General features: G+C 44.5%; 1 protein-coding gene across 3 annotated transcripts in view; it reads right to left on the minus strand.

Annotated features, from left to right (window-relative positions):
- The window catches only part of DNMT3A (DNA methyltransferase 3 alpha), a 451,028-nt gene that overhangs the window by 164,941 nt on the left and 267,698 nt on the right, over positions 1-18,389 (minus strand). For 2 of the 3 annotated variants that reach the window (XM_082251152.1, XM_082251153.1), the window contains exons 5-6: positions 15,275-15,324; positions 13,107-13,253 (exon numbers count right to left, since the gene is read on the minus strand). In XM_082251152.1, the coding sequence (XP_082107278.1) occupies positions 13,107-13,253; positions 15,275-15,324 (197 nt within the window). The remainder of the gene's footprint in view (positions 1-13,106; positions 13,254-15,274; positions 15,325-18,389) is intronic. The other variant, XM_082251154.1, reaches the window with a different exon arrangement.

The following is an 18,389-nucleotide window of genomic DNA, read 5'->3' on the forward strand; positions in this document are numbered from 1 at the left end:
TAAACTACAGCAATAAGTATCACCACCTCCATCCACAGTGTATATCACCTTCATATGTCCCAACTTCAAATAGAGTTCCACTCTTCAAAAGCCAAAAACTCCTGTACAGTCAGAAACTGGTAGTCCACGCCAAGGATCTCGTATTGTGCAAGGCACTGTCTGGCGATAAGGATTATCTCAAATGATTTTCTGCATTTGTGGTCAGGAAGAAGGAGGTCCTGATTCCTCTATAGATCTTTATTATCACTAGAGGGGTTACCAGCAGGAGGAAGGAGGTCCTGATTCCTCTATAGATCTTTATTATCACTAAAGGGATCACCAGCAGGAGGAAGGAGGTCCTCATTCATCTATATAGATCTTTAGTTATCACTAGAGGGATCACCAGCAGTGGGAAGGAGGTCGTGATTCCTCTATAGATCTTTATTATCACTAGAGGGGTTACCAGCAGGAGGAAGGAGGTCCTCATTCCCCTATAGATCTTTAGTTATCAATAGAGGGATCGCCAGCAGGAGAAAGGAGGTCCTGATTCCTCTATATAGATCTTTAGTTATCAATAGAGGGATCACCAGCAGGAGGAAGGAGGTCCTGATTCCTCTATATAGATCTTTAGTTATCACTGGAGCAATCACCAGCAGAAGGAAGGAGGTCCTCATTCCCCTATAGATCTTTAGTTATCACAAGAGCAATCACCAGCAGGAGGAAGGAGGTCCTGATTCCTCTATATAGATCTTTAGTTATGACTAGAGGGATCGCCAGCAGGAGGAAGGAGATCCTGATTCCTCAATATTGATTTTTAGTTATCACTAGATAGATTCCCAGCAGGAGGAAGGAGGTAACCTTTTCCTCGATATAGATCTTTAGTTATCACTAGAGAGAACCCCAGCATGAGGATGGAAGTCCTGATACCCCTGTAGAGATCATAAAGCGGGATACACACTATACAACTTTTGCTGTAGGATTTCCTTTAAAATTTCCTTCAACAATGTAGTACATGGGCCTACCTGATTGCATAGAAATTGAGTGTTTCGTTTTGACGTCCTATTATATGGTTTTAGTAAATCTAAAGGAAAAACTCTAATGAAAATTGTATAGTGTGTATCCAGCTTTAGATAGTAGTAGAAGCAAAATTTCTGTCAAAACTAGGTACCCGCTTCCCCCCCAAAAAAATGACATGCCAAATATGGCATAGAAGGGGTAAGGAGTGCTTAATGCGGAACATCCACTTTTGGGTGGAACTCCACTTAAAAAAAGAAAGCTTGGGATAAGCACAGATCTATATTTAGACGTTATTAAACCCAGTACCCTGCATTCACTATATCTGGTCTCCCACAGTACACAGAACATGGAGATGTAATTCTTTTTTAGTAAATTTAAACTGCTAAATACCTTTTTTCATCAGCAGTATTTAGCAGTCATGTGACTTCTATCAGTGTCTAGTTAAGGTTTGTAGAAGGAGTTTTCATTCTCCTCTGCCTGCAGGAGCCCTGACCCTCTGTCTGGACAGTGCTGATTGGCCCTGTGCTGATCACATACACTCTCTTAAGAAAAAAAAACCTCTCTAGCAATACACACAAAACTAAGCATGTGCAGAGTGCCCCCAAGGCTCTGTTCTATCAGGAGATGGATTGGGGACAGTGGAAGAAGACAGGATCAAACAGCCTTTTTACATAATGCAGAGGATTAACCCCTTACATTCCACAGTGAGTATAACATGCATGCTTTTCTGCATATACAGACTGATTTTACTGTTGTGGGTTTATTAACATTTTAATACATTAATAAATCAATAAAAAAAAAAAAAAAAAGCAGACAATGGATCCACTTGTTTTTTTCTTCTGTGGGTCTTCTATGTTTCTATCTTTCTGTTGTAGTCCAAGTTAGTCATAACAATGCCCCAGTCAATAAAAAAAAGAAACCTCTTTTCCAGCAGATACTGTATAATGGCTGCTGCCCAAATCTTTTCTTCCGTAACCAGTTCTTGATTCCACCAGTGTCCCACCTTACAATGCATAGCTCAGACAGGGACCCCTGCTCTTCATTAGGAATGATCGAACGGTTCGGGTCGACCATCGGTTTGACCCGAACATTGACTGTTCGAAATTCGGCCGAATTCCAAACTTCTTGCGGAAAAAGTTCAGAATTAGGCAACAAGAACCGACCAAAATGCAATGGGACAGGAACTGGGCTTTAAAAGCCTGTGATTGGACCAGAAACATCAGTAAAAGCCAATTGAGGGGGCAGGAGGATGCTAGGAATGTGATTGGAGTGACTAGGGGGTCCAGAGGCCAATCATTAGTGAATACGCCCCCCAGTATATAACATGGTCCCGCCAAATCTCTAGCACTGTAATACAGGGGCTGTGGAAGAGAGTGGAAGCAGTTCTGTTACTCCTGCTGCAAAAGTGTCATTTAGCAATTATTAGTGTGAGGAAAGGGATATCTAGTGTAGTTAGGGTACTATATACCACTATAGTTAGATTCAATAATCTAGTTTCTGTAGGGAAAGTGTTAAGTGTCAGGGTGACCGTAGTGTAGTTTAGGGTGAACTGACTCTGACTGCTATGCCAGGGTGACCAAACTCTTCCATGTCAGGGTGACCGCCAGAGAAAAAAGATTGTTTGTCTTAGAATTGCAGTAGAGCAGGGATGGGGCTCCGCTCCTTTCACACCTGGGCGTTTTTGTTTCAGGCGTTTATTGGGCTTTTTTGTGGACGTCTTTGGAGGCAGGCATGACATCTGAACTTCTGTGTAGGGGTATATATACACACACACATATATGTATATATACACATACACACATATAGGTGTGAAAGTAGCGGAACCCCATCCCTGCGCTAATGAAATCATTTGCAGAGATGGGGTTCCGCTCCTATTACACCTATATGTGTGTATGTGTATATATACATATATGTGTGTGTGTATATATATACCCCTATACAGAAGTTCAGATGTCGTGCCTGCCTCCAAAGACGCCCAAAAAATGCCCAATAAACACCTGAAACAAAAACGCCCAGGTGTGAAAGTAGCGGAACCCCATCCCTGCGCTAATAAAAATTCTAAGAAAAATTATCTTTTTTTTCTGGTTCTGGACATGCTACAGAGCTGAAACTTCACAGTTACACCTTTTAGACCCCCCAGACACTAAATCCAAAGAAATCTCATTTTCTTTTTTTTTTTCAATAATTGGCTCTCTATCAAAAACGACAATTTTTAAGAACTTTTTTTGTGTGATTAATAGTCCCTGGGGCATGACCCAGAACCCTAGGCACTTTTTAGGGGCATTTATTGGGTTTTAGGGCTTCAAAATGGTGTTTTTTGATTACCGAAGTTCGGGTCCCATTGACTTCAATGGGGTTCTGGAATCCGGACCCGAACTTTCGGGAAGTTCGGGTGTTCTGGTCGAACCGAACTTTTCAAAAGTTCGATCATCCCTACTCTTCATATCACTAACCTAATAAAGAACATAAAGGGCTGTATGTTCTTATTAACAAAACACCTTTAAGGCACGGACATCACAGGGGCAGCCCACAATCCCCTGTGCCATTGGCCAGTTATGGCGAAATCCCCTTTAGATCGCTTTCTAACAAATCAGCAGCGATGGTGGGGTCCGAGCTGGTTCCATGAGGTGACCTACCAAAAATGACTTCTGTTCCTCTTTCTACATTACCTTCCTATTACCCATTATAATACCCATTGAAGTTACAATCTGCACTCTGGTCATTCTCTGGGTTGGGTACATGTGATGGTACTCACCGTCACTGGGAATGAAAGACAGACACTATATGTGGGGCCCTTGGGGTAATGTTACTTTGGATTCAAGTCCATGTCTCCCCAAGACAGTAAGACTCATAGCAGATGCTTATATCATCAGCTCAACCACCTATCTTCCAGACATTGTTGACTATGCTGATTTACTCACCTGTTATCTACTGTGGGTTCTGTGTTTACACTTTTGATAATGTGTATTGTACTTCATGAGTTCGAGGATGGCAGTCTGCTAGTTAATTGGCTCAGGTTGATTGAATCATTGTAATCTATTAGTTACTGGTAGAAAAGTAGAATAATGTTTGTGTTGGTTGTTCTTTAGATAATTAGTTCAGGTTAATTATAATTCTGTACACAATTTCATCTGCATATGATAATGTAATCAGGTACCTGACCTGGTGTGGTAATCTGATCAGGAAGGGGATGTCCATCCTGTATATATTCAGTGTGAGTTGTTCAATAAAGGTTCCAGTTCTCAACAAGCTAAGTTCCGTCTAGTTTTGTATGGGGGGGGGCGGCTAGAATATCTGATACCTATGTTCAAGGCTGGAGCAAGCCGTATACAGACGGAAGCCCACAAACACAGTGTGGGTTACGGTTTCGTTACAGTGCAAAACAGAGTATTTTGTATATGTCACTTCACTTCCCTGGGTAAACAGAGTGGCAGGGAGGTATAAACAGCTGATGAGGTTGGCATTAAAATAACCGGCAGGTTCACTTTATGTAATCCCTGGAAAAATTGTCATATCACCTTGTTTTACCCAAGAATTCTACAATAAAAACAGAAACGTCTAATATCATTTCCAGAGCCAGCCGCAATCAGATTCCCGCCGCCCTGGCGTGATTGGCAGCTCGCTGTTCTAAAAAAAGCCACCTTGATGCCGGCAAGCCTGGTGCCTGGCCCTGGTTGCCAGGGAGACGCCAGTACTGTGTCTGCATCACCAATTCATTGTGCGCAGGGGATCCCAGACTGAGCTGTCAGCCATACGTGGAAGGGAAAGCGGATCGCCTCTTGAGGGAGGAAGGGGTTAAACAGCATTTACCACCCGCTGACAACCGACAGACACTAAATCCAACAGCAGTAGCAGCATAAATTAATGACAAGGAAGGAGACGACAGTGTGGCAGTACTGGAGGTGCACAGAATATTTATATGGACACTGATCATCACATCAGAAAGAGCATTTTCAGCTCCTAAAATGTGTGTGCTTTAAATGTTGTGTATGAAGTGATGGGTTGATGATGTGCTGGAGCATATACTGCAACAATGACCTTTTTCATACAAAGCCTGCGGTGCTATTTATGGGTAAAGAGTGTCAAGGGTTAATAAACAGAGTATCATGTGGTCACATCGCTTACTTGAGCAAATTTTTATTGCCAATACTTACACTGTACAGTCAAAAGTTTGTGTACACCCGATCATCACCCCTGTATGAGCTTTTGGGTACCTATTCATCCATAGATGTCCTGGGAAGGCTCTTCACAAGATTGTGGAGTGTCTGGGGGAATTTGTTCCCATCTAGCCAAAAGAAGTCAGGTACTGATGTTGGATGAGAAGCCCTGGTTTGCAAACAGCAATCCAATTCATCCCAAAGGTGTTCCATAGGGTCGAGGTCAGGACGAGGAATGCTTTGGTTGCTTCAGATTGGCATAGTACACTGATAGCTTTCTGGCAGGATTGCTTAGGTGAGTTCAGACTAGGGTTCCAACATGCCTGAGCTCATCCTTACTCCACACCAAACTTATCAAACCATTATGGAGCTAGCTTTGTGCACAGGGGCACCGTCATGCTGGAAGAGAACAAAGTAGAGCCTTCCCTAAAGCACATGTGTCAAACACAAGGCCCGTGGGCAAAATCTGGCCCTGCAGGCCATTTCATGTGACCCTCACACCTCTCCTGCAGCTGCAGCAACCCCCTTGTTTCCTCCCTCATCTCAGCAGTTGGCAGCAGAGAGGAGGACAGAATTCCTCCACCAGATCCAGCCCTTCTTTGTGTAGCCACAGAGAGGCTTGTCTCTGCGCCCCCAAACCCCCCCCCCCTCCCCATCTCAGCAGTCGGTAGAAGAGAGGAGGACCGAACGATACCAGCGGTGTGCGACCCTCCCTTTCAGACCTGCATCATCTGCTACAGGAGTGTGAGTCGGCTCCGTGCCGGTCTTCACCTGCCCTTCACAGCTTAAGGCCCCTTTCACACTTGTAAGACCTGAAAGTCGTGCAACTTGAAGAAATGCCTGTGTAATCTTGAGGTCTATGGATCTCAAGTCGCATCAAAGTCGGACCAAAGTAGTGCAGGGACTGGCTTGAAGTCGCACAGATAGAAACAGTACACACAAGTGTAAAAGGGGCCTGAATCTTAAGTTATTACTAAAACCAGTAAAAATTGAATGCAGAGGCAATTATTTAATCAGATAAAGAGTAGATATATTTATATAGTCTTACAGATACAACCGGCCCTTTCAGGACAACCATACTACTGCTGAGGCCTGCAATGAAATTGAGTTTGACATTCCTGCCCTAAAGGGTTCATTCACACAGCCATCCAGCAGATCAGTTTATTTCTGAGTCTGGTGCAGCCAGGTGTGTGCTATCGGTTGCGGCTGCTCAGCCTGTACATGTGATTGACAGGCTGACTTCTTCCGCAGCTTTCTGAGTGTAGATGCACAAAATGTGGTTAGGGACACAAACTGTCTGCATACAGAGCCACTTATTTGTCTCTAGCCGCATGTAATCACTCCTTGTGCGATTACATGTGGACAGTGTCTGCCTGTAATTGATTTCTACAGGCTTCCTCTCTGCAGCTGATCGCAAACATCTGGCCACGACGGCTGCAGAAATATGCTGGTCTGGGCAGTGTATGGCCCTGAACGACTGTGTGAATACCCTGAAGAAGCCACATGATGCGGAAGTGGCGTAACGCAGCTGATCGCAAACATCTGGCCACGACGACTGCAGAAATATGCTGGTCTGGGCAGTGTATGGCCCTGAACGACTGTGTGAATCCCCTGAAGAAGCCACATGATGCGGAAGTGGCGTAACGCAGCTGATCGCAAACATCTGGCCACGACGACTGCAGAAATATGCTGGTCTGGGCAGTGTATGGCCCTGAACGACTGTGTGAATCCCCTGAAGAAGCCACATGATGCGGAAGTGGCGTAACGCAGCTGATCGCAAACATCTGGCCACGACGACTGCAGAAATATGCTGGTCTGGGCAGTGTATGGCCCTGAACGACTGTGTGAATCCTCTGAAGAAGCCACATGATGCGGAAGTGGCGTAACGCAGCTGATCGCAAACATCTGGCCACGACGACTGCAGAAATATGCTGGTCTGGGCAGTGTATGGCCCTGAACGACTGTGTGAATCCTCTGAAGAAGCCACATGATGCGGAAGTGGCGTAACGTGTAGGGACGCTAGACCGGAAGTGACGCACACACGCGGAAGTGAGGACCGCGGTCTCACTCGAATCTCCTATCTTGCGCATTGTTTTTGTGGCAAATATCCGCTGGGGACTTGGAGAAGGATAGGAAGCTGATCCATCCTTGGCAGTCCATACAACAGTTCCTATTGGGTAGCAGAGCAGGAGTGGAAATGAGCCCCCTGGATATCTGATAAGGCTTATATTTTCAGACCTTGAAGTGAGCGACTAGCACACACAGAGGGGCATAGAAGAAGCACCCCACTACTTAAGCACGGTGTTAGGTGAAGGGGTATTACCTTTGAAATCTCTCCACCTGGATACACTTTTGGACTTTTTGTTTGATCTTCTTGATTTTTTTGGAGCACCGAGGACACTTTAGTTATTTATTGTATGAATTTATGCACTAGTTCATGCACTTAGCACTTTACCTGTCACTGAATGAATTTAGGGCACCTTAAGTGGTGTTGTATACCCTATTTTGTATGTGTATATCTTTCCACAGTTTATTCTATGTTTTGATGATTTTATATATTCATAGCACCTTGATTTATCTGATTATTTATACGCACACACGTGATTGAATTAAGAACATTTTATATCTTGTACACTTTATTTATATTTAACCACTTGGAACACATATTTATTTTATCCAATTCACAAATTTATACACTTTAACTTGACTATATTTTTAGAAGACTGATCACTAACGTCCCCCACCCTTTATCTTAAGTCTGACTTCTTACGCAGCTTTCTGAGTGTAGACACCCAAAATGCAGTTAGGGACACAAACTGTCTGCATACAGAGCCACTTATTTGTCTCTAGCCGCATGTAATCACTCCTTGTGCGATTACATGTGGACAGTGTCTGCCTGTAATTGATTTCTACAGGCTTCCTCTCTGCAGCTGATCGCAAACATCTGGCCACGACGACTGCAGAAATATGCTGGTCTGGGCAGTGTATGGCCCTGAACGACTGTGTGAATGAACCCAAACTGTTACCACAAGGTTGGAAAAGCACAGATGTCCAAAATGTCTGTATATGCTGTAGTGTTAACAGCCCCCTTCAATGGAAACATATAAATCAAGTCATTTGGAGGGGTATCCCCATAGTTATGACAATATAGTGTAGATGTGATAGTCAGGTGGGCACTGTGCAGTGGTGGCACACATAGTCAAAGTTCAGGCAGGTTAACCACTTAAGCCCCGGAAGATTTTACCCCCATTCCGAACAGGGGGTATTTTGCGATTCGGCACTGCGTGACTTTAACGGACAATTGCGCGGTCATGCGACGCTGTACCTAAACGAATTTGGCGTCCTTTTTTTCCCACAAACAGAGCTTTCTTTTGGTGGTATTTGATCACCTGTGCAATTTTTTGATCACGCGCTATAAACAAAAAAAGAGCGTCAATTTTGCAAAAATAGCAATATTTTTCACATTTTTTTAAATGAAATTCCCCAAAAAAAAAATTTAAAAATCAAAATTTTTTTACTTTTTCGGCCAATTTGTTTTATGCTACCTATGTTTGGTAAAAAAAAATCGCAAAAAGCGTATTTTGATTGGTTTGCGCAAAAGTTATCGCGTTTACTAACAAAGGGAAAGATTTCTGTCATTTTTGTTGTTTTTTTTTTTAACGTGTAATGGCGGCGATCTGCGATTTTTTTTGCGGTACTGCGACATTGGGGCGGACAGATCGGACCCTTGACTGACATTTTTGACACTTTTGGGGTTACCAGTGACATTTCTACAGTAATCAGTGCTATATATATGCACTGTTACTGTAAAAATACACTGGTAGTGAAGGGGTTAACTTTATTTGGGAGGGAGGGGCTGTGTGTATCCCTAGGGGCGTGCTTTCTACTGTGATTGGCTGGGGCTTGAGCTGTATGGACACTGATCAATGGATCTACATACTAGATCCGAGTGATCAGTATCCTAACAGCAAGGAGAATGACAGGCAGCTTGTTTACACAAGCTGCCTGACATTCTCCCTCTCCCCCGCCGATCGCCGAGTGACCGGCGGACATCGGGTCCGCCGGTCACACGCGCGGGGGGGTCCGTGACCACGCGGGAGCGGGAGCGCGCCTCCGGGGGCGCGCGCTCGCTCCCTAGACCCTCACAAGCTAGTGACGTAGCCCTACGTCACTTTGCCTGTGAGGGGCTGACTGCCGACGTAGATCGGCGTTAGGCAGTCGGCAAGTGGTTAATAAAGTCCCCTATGTAATTCCTTCTATGTGCCACACAGGTTAACAATGTCCTTTGTATAATTCATTCCATGTGCCAATGGTATAGGTGGATTGTACAATTCATTCCATGTGCCAATGGTATAGGTAGACTGTAGAATTCATTCCATGTGCCAATGGTATAGGTGGATTGTACAATTCATTCCATGTGCCAGTGGTATAGGTAGACTGTATAATACATTCCATGTGCCAATGGTATAGGTAGACTGTATAATTCATTCCATTTGCCAATGGTATATGTAGACTGTATAATACATTCCACGTGCCAATGGTATAGGTAGACTGTATAATACATTCCATGTGCCAATGGTATAGGTAGACTGTATAAATCATTCCATGTGCCAATGGTATAGGTAGACTGTATAATACATTCCATGTGCCAATGGTATAGGTAGACTGTATAATACATTCCATGTGCCAATGGTATAGGTAGACTGTATAATACATTCCATGTGCCAATGGTATAGGTAGACTGTATAATACATTCCATGTGCCAATGGTATACGTAGACTGTATAATTCATTCCATGTGCCAATGGTATAGGTAGACTGTATAATTCATTCCATGTGCCAATGGTATAGGTAGACTGTATAATACATTCCATGTGCCAATGGTATAGGTAGATGTATAATTCATTCCATGTGCCAATGGTATAGGTGGACTGTACAATTAATTCCATGTGCCAATGGCATAGGTAGACTTTGGCTACCTATATTTTTCATTAGGAATTCAGGTTCTTGTTTGTTCCTTCCCCAATTAGTAATGTTAAGATTTGTAAAAACATGCCAGAACAGGACTGGCTGTAACAAGTATGGCTGGCCATTAACATGATATATTTAGTGTCCATGTAAATCTGTTTTAATTCCTCCTTTTCTAAAGTTTGTAAAAAAGGTTTCCAAAGCACAATCCAGCATTCAAAAGCTGCATGACATTACACAAACTGACGGAACATAAAAAGCAAAACTAACTGGAACTCTCCAAGGGACATAAAGCAAATATTAGAATTCATTCAAGTGTAATTTATGCTCATAAATCATGCATTATTTGTAAGCAATTTATTCTGAGCAATTAAACATGTATAGCAGGATTCAATGAAATATTGGCCGTATCAATACAGCAGGCCAGTCACAATCTTGTGGGCTTTTCGGCTTTAGAGATGCCAGCCTATATGCTCAGAGGCATGGCCTCGGCATTATTTACAAAGGGTAAAGCTATAAATTCACCTAGAGGCCCTTTGACTGGTGCACCAATATTCCCCCCATTCCCTTGTTGCCTATTGCAGCCAATGGAAATCAGTAAACTCAGAAATTCCAGGTATAGAAAAGCATGTGACTTGCTTTGGAACCCATTGCTGTCATGTGGGGCAGGAAAGCAGTTCTACTGTTTCGTAAAATTTCCTTGGAGCTTACATGTCAGTGTCGTGGCACGGGGGGCAGTGCTATGTTAGTGGGATGATACAGCATATAGCAGTGCCATCACAGTGCAGCCTTGCGTGGGCAGTACGGAGACATGGAAAGTCATTGGGATTTTACAGAGTCAGGCAGTGTAAGTGGGGCAGTTCAGAGGAAGAGTAAAGTCAATGGGAGTTACAGAGACATGTGGATGTCAATGGGGCAGTACAGAGGCAGAGCAAGGCCAGCCGGGCAATACAGAAGTAGGGCAATGTCAGTGGGGCAGTACAGAAGTAGGGCAAGGTCAGTGGGGCAATACAGAAGGAAAGCAATGTCGAAGGGGTGGTACAGGGACAGGGTAATGTCAGTCAGGGGTACAGAAGGAGGGTAATGTCAAAGGGACAGTACAGAAGCAGGGCAATGTCAGTGAGGGTTACAGAAGGAAGACAATGTTTGCGGGGCCGTACAGAAGCAGGTCAATGTCAGTAGGGGTTATAGAAGGAAGGCAATGTTGGTGGGCCGTACAGAAGCAGGCCAATGTCAGTAGGGGTTATAGAAGGAAGGCAATATTAACGGGGCAGTACAGTAGCAGGGCAATGTCAGTGAGGGTTACAGAAGGAAGGCAATGTGGGAGAGGCAAATCTCTTGGATTTTTGATGTCGCTAGTGTTTCCTGGAATAGTTGTCCCAGCACCTCTTGCAGCTGACTAACCAGTAAGTGTGCAGGGTTTTTATCTTGTGGGTTGACTACAGTACTGCCCAATTTGATCTGCTCAGATCCCTTGTGTCAGAGAACACAGTGTAGGCACATTCACCTGGAGCATGCATGGCCGAGCTGAGTTTCTGCAGATAGGTAGCTTGGGTTGAGGATCGTGGGACCAGATTTGAAAATGGCTTAGTGTCAGCAAAGAACAATCCAGTCCACTGGATGACTGAGGAAGACAGAGTAACTAAAGCGTTTTGTGTTTGGCTTCCATAAAGATAAATACAGTATTTTTTTTTTGTTATGCTACTTCTTGCATCACCAAATGGAGCTTAGACTTTTAAGTTAGTTTTCATTTTGTCTAAGGCTGGGTTCAAACTAGTGCGAATTGGATGCGGGTTTTCTCCGCATCCAATTTGCATATCAGGAGATTGTGACCAGCTCTCAATGGAGCCGGCTCCCACAACTCCGGGATGGCTGTGGAACAGTTTGCAGAAGGGTCCTGTGCATCATCTGGTCCGTTTCAGGTCCGAATTCAGCCAAAAAATCGGACCTAAAACGGTGAACAGGGATGCACTGGATCCCCTGCTGCGAGCTGCTCTGCACATAGTGTGAGCCCAGCCTAAAATGTTTATATGTTATGCTACTTCATGTGGTATCGGCAATTGAAACATTCTAGACTGACACTTTACGTTACACACATGTTCGCATGCAAACAACATTTAGCCCCCTGGATGTCGGATCACATATGGCCCTTCTTGCCTCAAGCTTCCTACTATCGGCCTATCAGCAAAGCAATGAGTTCTGAGTGGTCCAAGGGAACTCAACAGGAGATCCAAGCCGGAGTTCAGCAACCTCATGTGAAGTACACTATATGGTTTGCAGACACCTGACCATCACATCTATATGAGCTTGTTGGACATCCTGTTCCAAAACTATGGACATTAAATAGAATAACCCCCCCCCCCCCCCACACACACACACCTTTGCAACTATAACCTTCACTTTTCTAGGAAGGGTTTCTATGAAAATCTGTATTGTGTTTGGGGGAATGTGTGCCCATTACACCAGAAGAGTATTTGTGAGATCAGGTACTCATGATGTACAGTGAGACGTGGCTTGCAGTTGTTGCTCCTTTCACCCCAATATTCAGCAGGGTTGATGTCAGGGTTAAGGTCAGGCCACTTGAGATTTTCCACAACAAACCCGTCAAACCTTGTCCTTATGGAGCTGGCTTTGTGTGCAAAGGCACGTGCATGCTGGAGCAGAAAAGGGCCACCCCAAAACTTTTACCAGTAAGGGTATGCACATACCTTTGGCAATACAGTAGGTGCAATGGTCAGGTGTCCACAAACTTTTGAGGATATAGTGTAAGTATTCATTTATAAAGTTTTATTAGGTCCAAAGGTCTGCTTTCAGCCATTATGGGAGACAAAATCAGGCAAAATCATATGGGGGGCTCAAGCCCAACAGAGCCCTTCAGAAGCCACAATTATTGACAAATTAAAATTTGAAATTTTGGAAAAGGAATTTTTCAGAGACTACAAAATACCGGCATGGACTGCAAAAGAAATGCAGATGGCCTCCTTACCTCCCTCTTCCACCTGGCCAGCCACTCATCCCTCTTCCTCTTGCTGATGTAATAAGGGTCTCCAGCCTGGAAAGGAAGCCTTGGCATTGGCCGTTGACGCAGTCCCGACTCCCAGCCCATGCCTCCACGTAGACGGCGCCGATATCCCTGCTCAATGGGATGTAACATACAATCAGTGCCACGTACCCAGGACCAGTCATAGCAAACTCAACCACACACACTCACGCCTACTTCTAAAAATACAAAACTGATATATTTATAAATGTGCTATGGCCAACATAATGGCCAAGGTGAGAGTTCTCCAGTAAAATCCGTTTTACAGATATCTTCCAATATATATATATACAGCCTCCACCTAAAAATTGTGTCAGTCTATTCTAAGCCCTAAATTCATGGCCATTGTTTAATCTTGCTTGGAGAGTATCGGCAACAGCAAGCACTTACAAAGCAGTTCCTGAGCCACAAGTAGATTTTGGTGAACCTTTGATAGCTGTGAGGACAGAAATACGTCACTGCTGACCTCCGTCTGCCTGGCTTACTCTAGCTTCAACACTTTCCTTTTCTCCCCGTTGCTTCCTTATATTCTTCAACATTTTAGGTCATTGACTCGTAACAAGTATACAACCAGAGAAGTAAGAAATCCTGGTTTGCATACTTGTTATGGGTGACTGACAACCAAGAAGCAGCATTTTCAGACCTCAACAAAATGAAAGATCTTTGTTTTTCTCAATGCAGGGTTCCTTTAAAGTAAATGTACTGTATGTGCTCATCTTCCCTTGTAAAGGGCCACCTTCCCCTGATCCAAAGCAGGCACCCCCGGGTGTCCACTCACCTTTGGGAATTTTCCTTCCAAAATCCAGGGAGCTCTTTATGCAAACAAAGACCACAGCTTCTATGGTTGTGCTGGGGTCCACTAAATGTTATGGACACCCTCACTGGCCCATTAGAAGGTGCAAGTGACAGGAAAAGCCGAGACAGAACTAAACTATAAAAGCAATGGGTCCATATTTGCATAAAAGAAAGCCCAAGTTTTTGGGGATCTCTTCAGATCACTGGAGGATGTGAGCACTTAGGACTGTCTGTTCTATGAACCTCTGCCTTAGAAAGTCTGCTGACCCCACGGGTTCCTTTCACCTTTTAGCTACAGTCTGGGAAGGGCTGAACACAGATCTTTATAGAAATGCTCAGTGTAGTTTTTTACAAACCTCAAAAACCTGAACTGAACACTGCCTGCTTCAGTATGCCAAAAGCTTGGAGCTACAGAACTTCCATGGCCATCTGTAGTCAGCACTCCCAGAATGGAGTTGAAAGGGGCTTTACGGGATTTTAAAACCTGCCCAAAGCTTGTTAATAGTTCTGTAAATGCTTGCTGAAGCCTATTCCCTTCAGACCAATATTTAAAAACTAACATTATCCAAGGCCTGTGTGTTTAGGGCTTGACCCTGATGTAAACCATTATCTGGGCTTTGGTATGCATAGCCTGGAGCAGAATCAAGCAAATACTGCAGTGGAATAGGTGGAAAGACATGCAATTATCTTGCCAATTAGTAAATATATAAGTGCATTAAATATACACTCTGGAAAAATACAAAGTAAGCGGAGTTTATATGTAAAACAGCCATAAAACAAGGTCCTATACTACTAGGATAAAATGCTGAGATCTCAGGATGTACTGCAAGCATTCCCTACAGAGCTCCATATGAATCATTCACCTTTTCTGATTTCCTAAAAACTCCACTAAGCAGTATTTGTATGTAAAATGGACATTTACAACAATTTCATAATCCCCCCCCTCCCCCACTTTCAACAATGCAATGGAGCGGCACTTGTTAAGAGGTAGTGAAGGGGCAGAGACAGGTTACTTTTTTTGTAGGTGTCAGGTACTAGTGTAGGACCCACTGATAATGGGGTACTTTGACGTAGTGGTGGGCTTGAGCACGATATGGCCATATGGTGGGACCAAAGCCCCATTTTTATTTATGGATTGTCTCCATATTTGATAGTCATTTCTTTTGCATGTGTGCGCTATTCTTTTTTAACAGGTACTGGGTTTCCATATCAGCTGCTCATATAGCAAAGAAAATACATAACAACGTGAACAGATTTTATATCTCGCCATTTTGGTTTCAAGTAGTATCCTTTGTTTCTGAAAGCTGGAAGACCCTCACCTCGGATTTTGGAGACTCATCTGATCCTTCTTCTTCCTTCTCCTCTTTATCTGAAAAAAAAAAAAAAAAATGCAAAATTCAAGTAAACAGATAAATAAGGTACAAAATTATAGGAGTAAAGTAAGGACCTGTTCATTTTCAAATATCTCCTTTATCATTCAGCTTGATGGGAACTATAAGATTTTCAGCAATTTGGCAAAAATGGCTATTTTCAGAGCTCAGTATTTCCGGGGAAAATGGTCTTTTCGACTCTGAATTGGGAGTCATACAAAATACATCAGCTCACCCCTATCAAGTGGGATCTCTGACCACAGGAGTATACTATCAGTGACTCTCATTTACAAATACAACCACTGAAAGTGAAGAAAATTTCAAATTCTAGGTTGTCTCCAGAACAGAAATAGAGGGGAAATCCTCCAATGAAGAAATTAGTTCTGGTGACAACCAGGAATTCCGTCACTTTGGAGGAATTTCCTTTCACTTCCTCTTTTGACAAAAGCCCAACTCCAAGAAATGTGAAAATCCTTCCGTACATCTCACAAACTTTTTAAAGCCCAACTCCAGGAAATGTGAAAATCCTTCCTTGCAGTGGGCACTGAAGTGGAGGCACTAATATGCAGCACTGATGAGCACTGATAGCTGGCCCTGATGAGCACCGATAGCCGGTGTTCCGTGAAAAAAACCATACCCGTGAAAATTCCCTACCCTCGTCACTTCCGGTGCACCTACGTCATTGAACAGCTGAGGAGCTTACTAGTGCACATGCTCGGAGGGTAGGGAATTTTCACGGTAGTGTGTTGTAACGTTACACCGCATCAGCTGTTGCGGCGGTTACATTAAAACATCTCGGCTGCAACATGAGTCATCTCCGCTCCTACCCCTGTCACTTCCCTGATACTGGCTACTAAACGTAAAAGCGGCGGTGGATAAATCACGGAGCCGAGAGCTCCGGGATTTAGATTTCATAGACCCGCCGCCGCTTTTACATTTAGTAGCAGAGATCAGGGAAGTGACAGGGGTAGGAGAGGAGATGACTCATGTTGCAGCCGAGATGTTTTAATGTAACCGCCGCAACAGCTGAGGCGGTGTAACGTTACAACACACTACCGTGAAAATTCCATACCCTCCGAGCATGCGCAATGCTAAGCTCCTCAGCTGTTCAATGACGTATCCGGAGCTGTGAGCATGCGCACTGCTACGCTGCTCAGCTGTTCCATTACATTTCTGACAGGAAGTGACGTGGGTATGGAATTTTCACGAGGTATAGTTTTCTAACGTTACACCGGCACTGGTGAGGAGGCACTGACAGGCTGCACTGAAAGGGAGCACTGATGGGCACTGACAGGCATCACCAATGGGGCTGCCCTGATAATCATTGCACTAATTATCAATGCAGATGTCGCCTTTTGAAAAAAGTCAATTATCGGCTCTCCTCTGCTCACGCGCTGTCAATATGAGGGGAGGAATGCAGAGTTTCGGCACTTCCTGTTTACAGCTGTGATTGGATACAGCTGATCACATGGTAAACAGTCTATGTCAGGGGTGTAAAACTCAATTTCATTGCGGGCCACATCAGCATTATGGTTACCCTCAAAGGGCCAGTTATATCTGTAAGATTAGATGTCCAGAGCACCCCACGCCCCCTTACACCCTTACATGAGATGTCAAGAGCCCCCCGACCATCACAAGTCAGGAGTCACCCACCCTTCCTTACATCACAATGCACCCCCTTCCTTGTGCTGCTGCCAGAAAGAAGATGCAGGTGGATCTGGGAGGAAGAAAGTATAGGGTCTGGAGGAGGACAAAAGGAGGGCTGGAGTCAGCTTCCAGAGTCTGCGGACTGCTGAGAAGGGGGGTGGGCTGGGCAAAGACGAGCCTTTCTGCAGCTGCACAGAGATGCGCTGGATCTGGCAAAGGAGTTCTGTCCCCTCTGCTGCTGACTACTGAGACAAGGTGGTTGCAGAGACAAGGGGGGTGCTGCAGCTGTAGGAGAGGTGCGAGGGCCACATGAAATGGCCTAGGGGGCCTCATTCGGCCCATGGGCCTTGTGTTTGACACCTGTGGTCTACGTCATAGGCTATTTACTGTGATCAGAGATGCGGTGTGTCGAGGGAACGATCGCTGCATGAGTGGCTTGTTCTGAAGGACGTCATAGGATGTCCACTCAGAACAATGGAACGCCCACTCGGCCATCATTCTGCTATAGTTAGGGCGGAAGTGATTAATATCACTTTAAGCGGTCATAGATGATGTGATTTTCTTTCCTGCAACCATGTGTTGGCTCAGAGAACACAGTGATTATTGCTAGTGGCTATTATAAATCACATGAAAAATCCAACATGCTGGTTGTACCCATGTCAATCACTGGATCGACTTGGGTACAATCAGTTTGCCCTTAGATGGTTCAAATCTCAGCCAGTTCCTTCTGAACCAGCCAAAATTCAAACCGCATATGGCCGGCTTTAGTCTAGGGGAGAGTAAAAGTATTTTAACTTACCTGATCCTCTATTGCCCCATGCTCCGGTGGTGGACTGTTTCTCAGCGTCATCATGCCCAATGTAGGGCTTTTTACTATGTACTGGGCTTGATGACATCAGGACCTTAGACCTCTGGAGCACGAGGAAAAAGACATGGCGGAAAACGATCTACCCTGTTTCCCCGACAATAAGACAGTGTCTTATATTACTTTTTGCCCGACTCCTGCCCCGCGTGATTCACTGTCTAATTGTGAGTCAGCCAAACTCCGTCAGGGCAGAGCAAGCAGCAGCGCTTCGGCTGCGCTACGGCCAACAGTGAGCTGCGCGGCGGCACCCGCCGCTACGGTCCAGAGTTACGGTAGCTTCGGGGGGCCTTATTATCGGGGAGACCTTATGTTCGGGGGAGGCCTTATTATCGGGGAGACCTTATGTTCGGGGGAGGCCTTATTATCAGGGAGGTCTTATTTTCAGGGGGATGCCTTATATTTCAGCGAGAGGCAAAACTGTAAGTAGGTCTTATTTTCGGGGGATGTCTTACTTTGGGGGAAACAGGGTAGCAGCATTGAAGAGCAGAGGATCAGGTAAGTAGAACTTTTCTATGTTCCCTAGACCTAAACAAGTAAACAGCCCCTACAGTG

The sequence above is a fragment of the Pelophylax lessonae genome, assembly GCF_965119305.1.
Source record: "Pelophylax lessonae genome assembly, chromosome: 3".
NCBI lineage: Eukaryota > Metazoa > Chordata > Amphibia > Anura > Ranidae > Pelophylax > Pelophylax lessonae.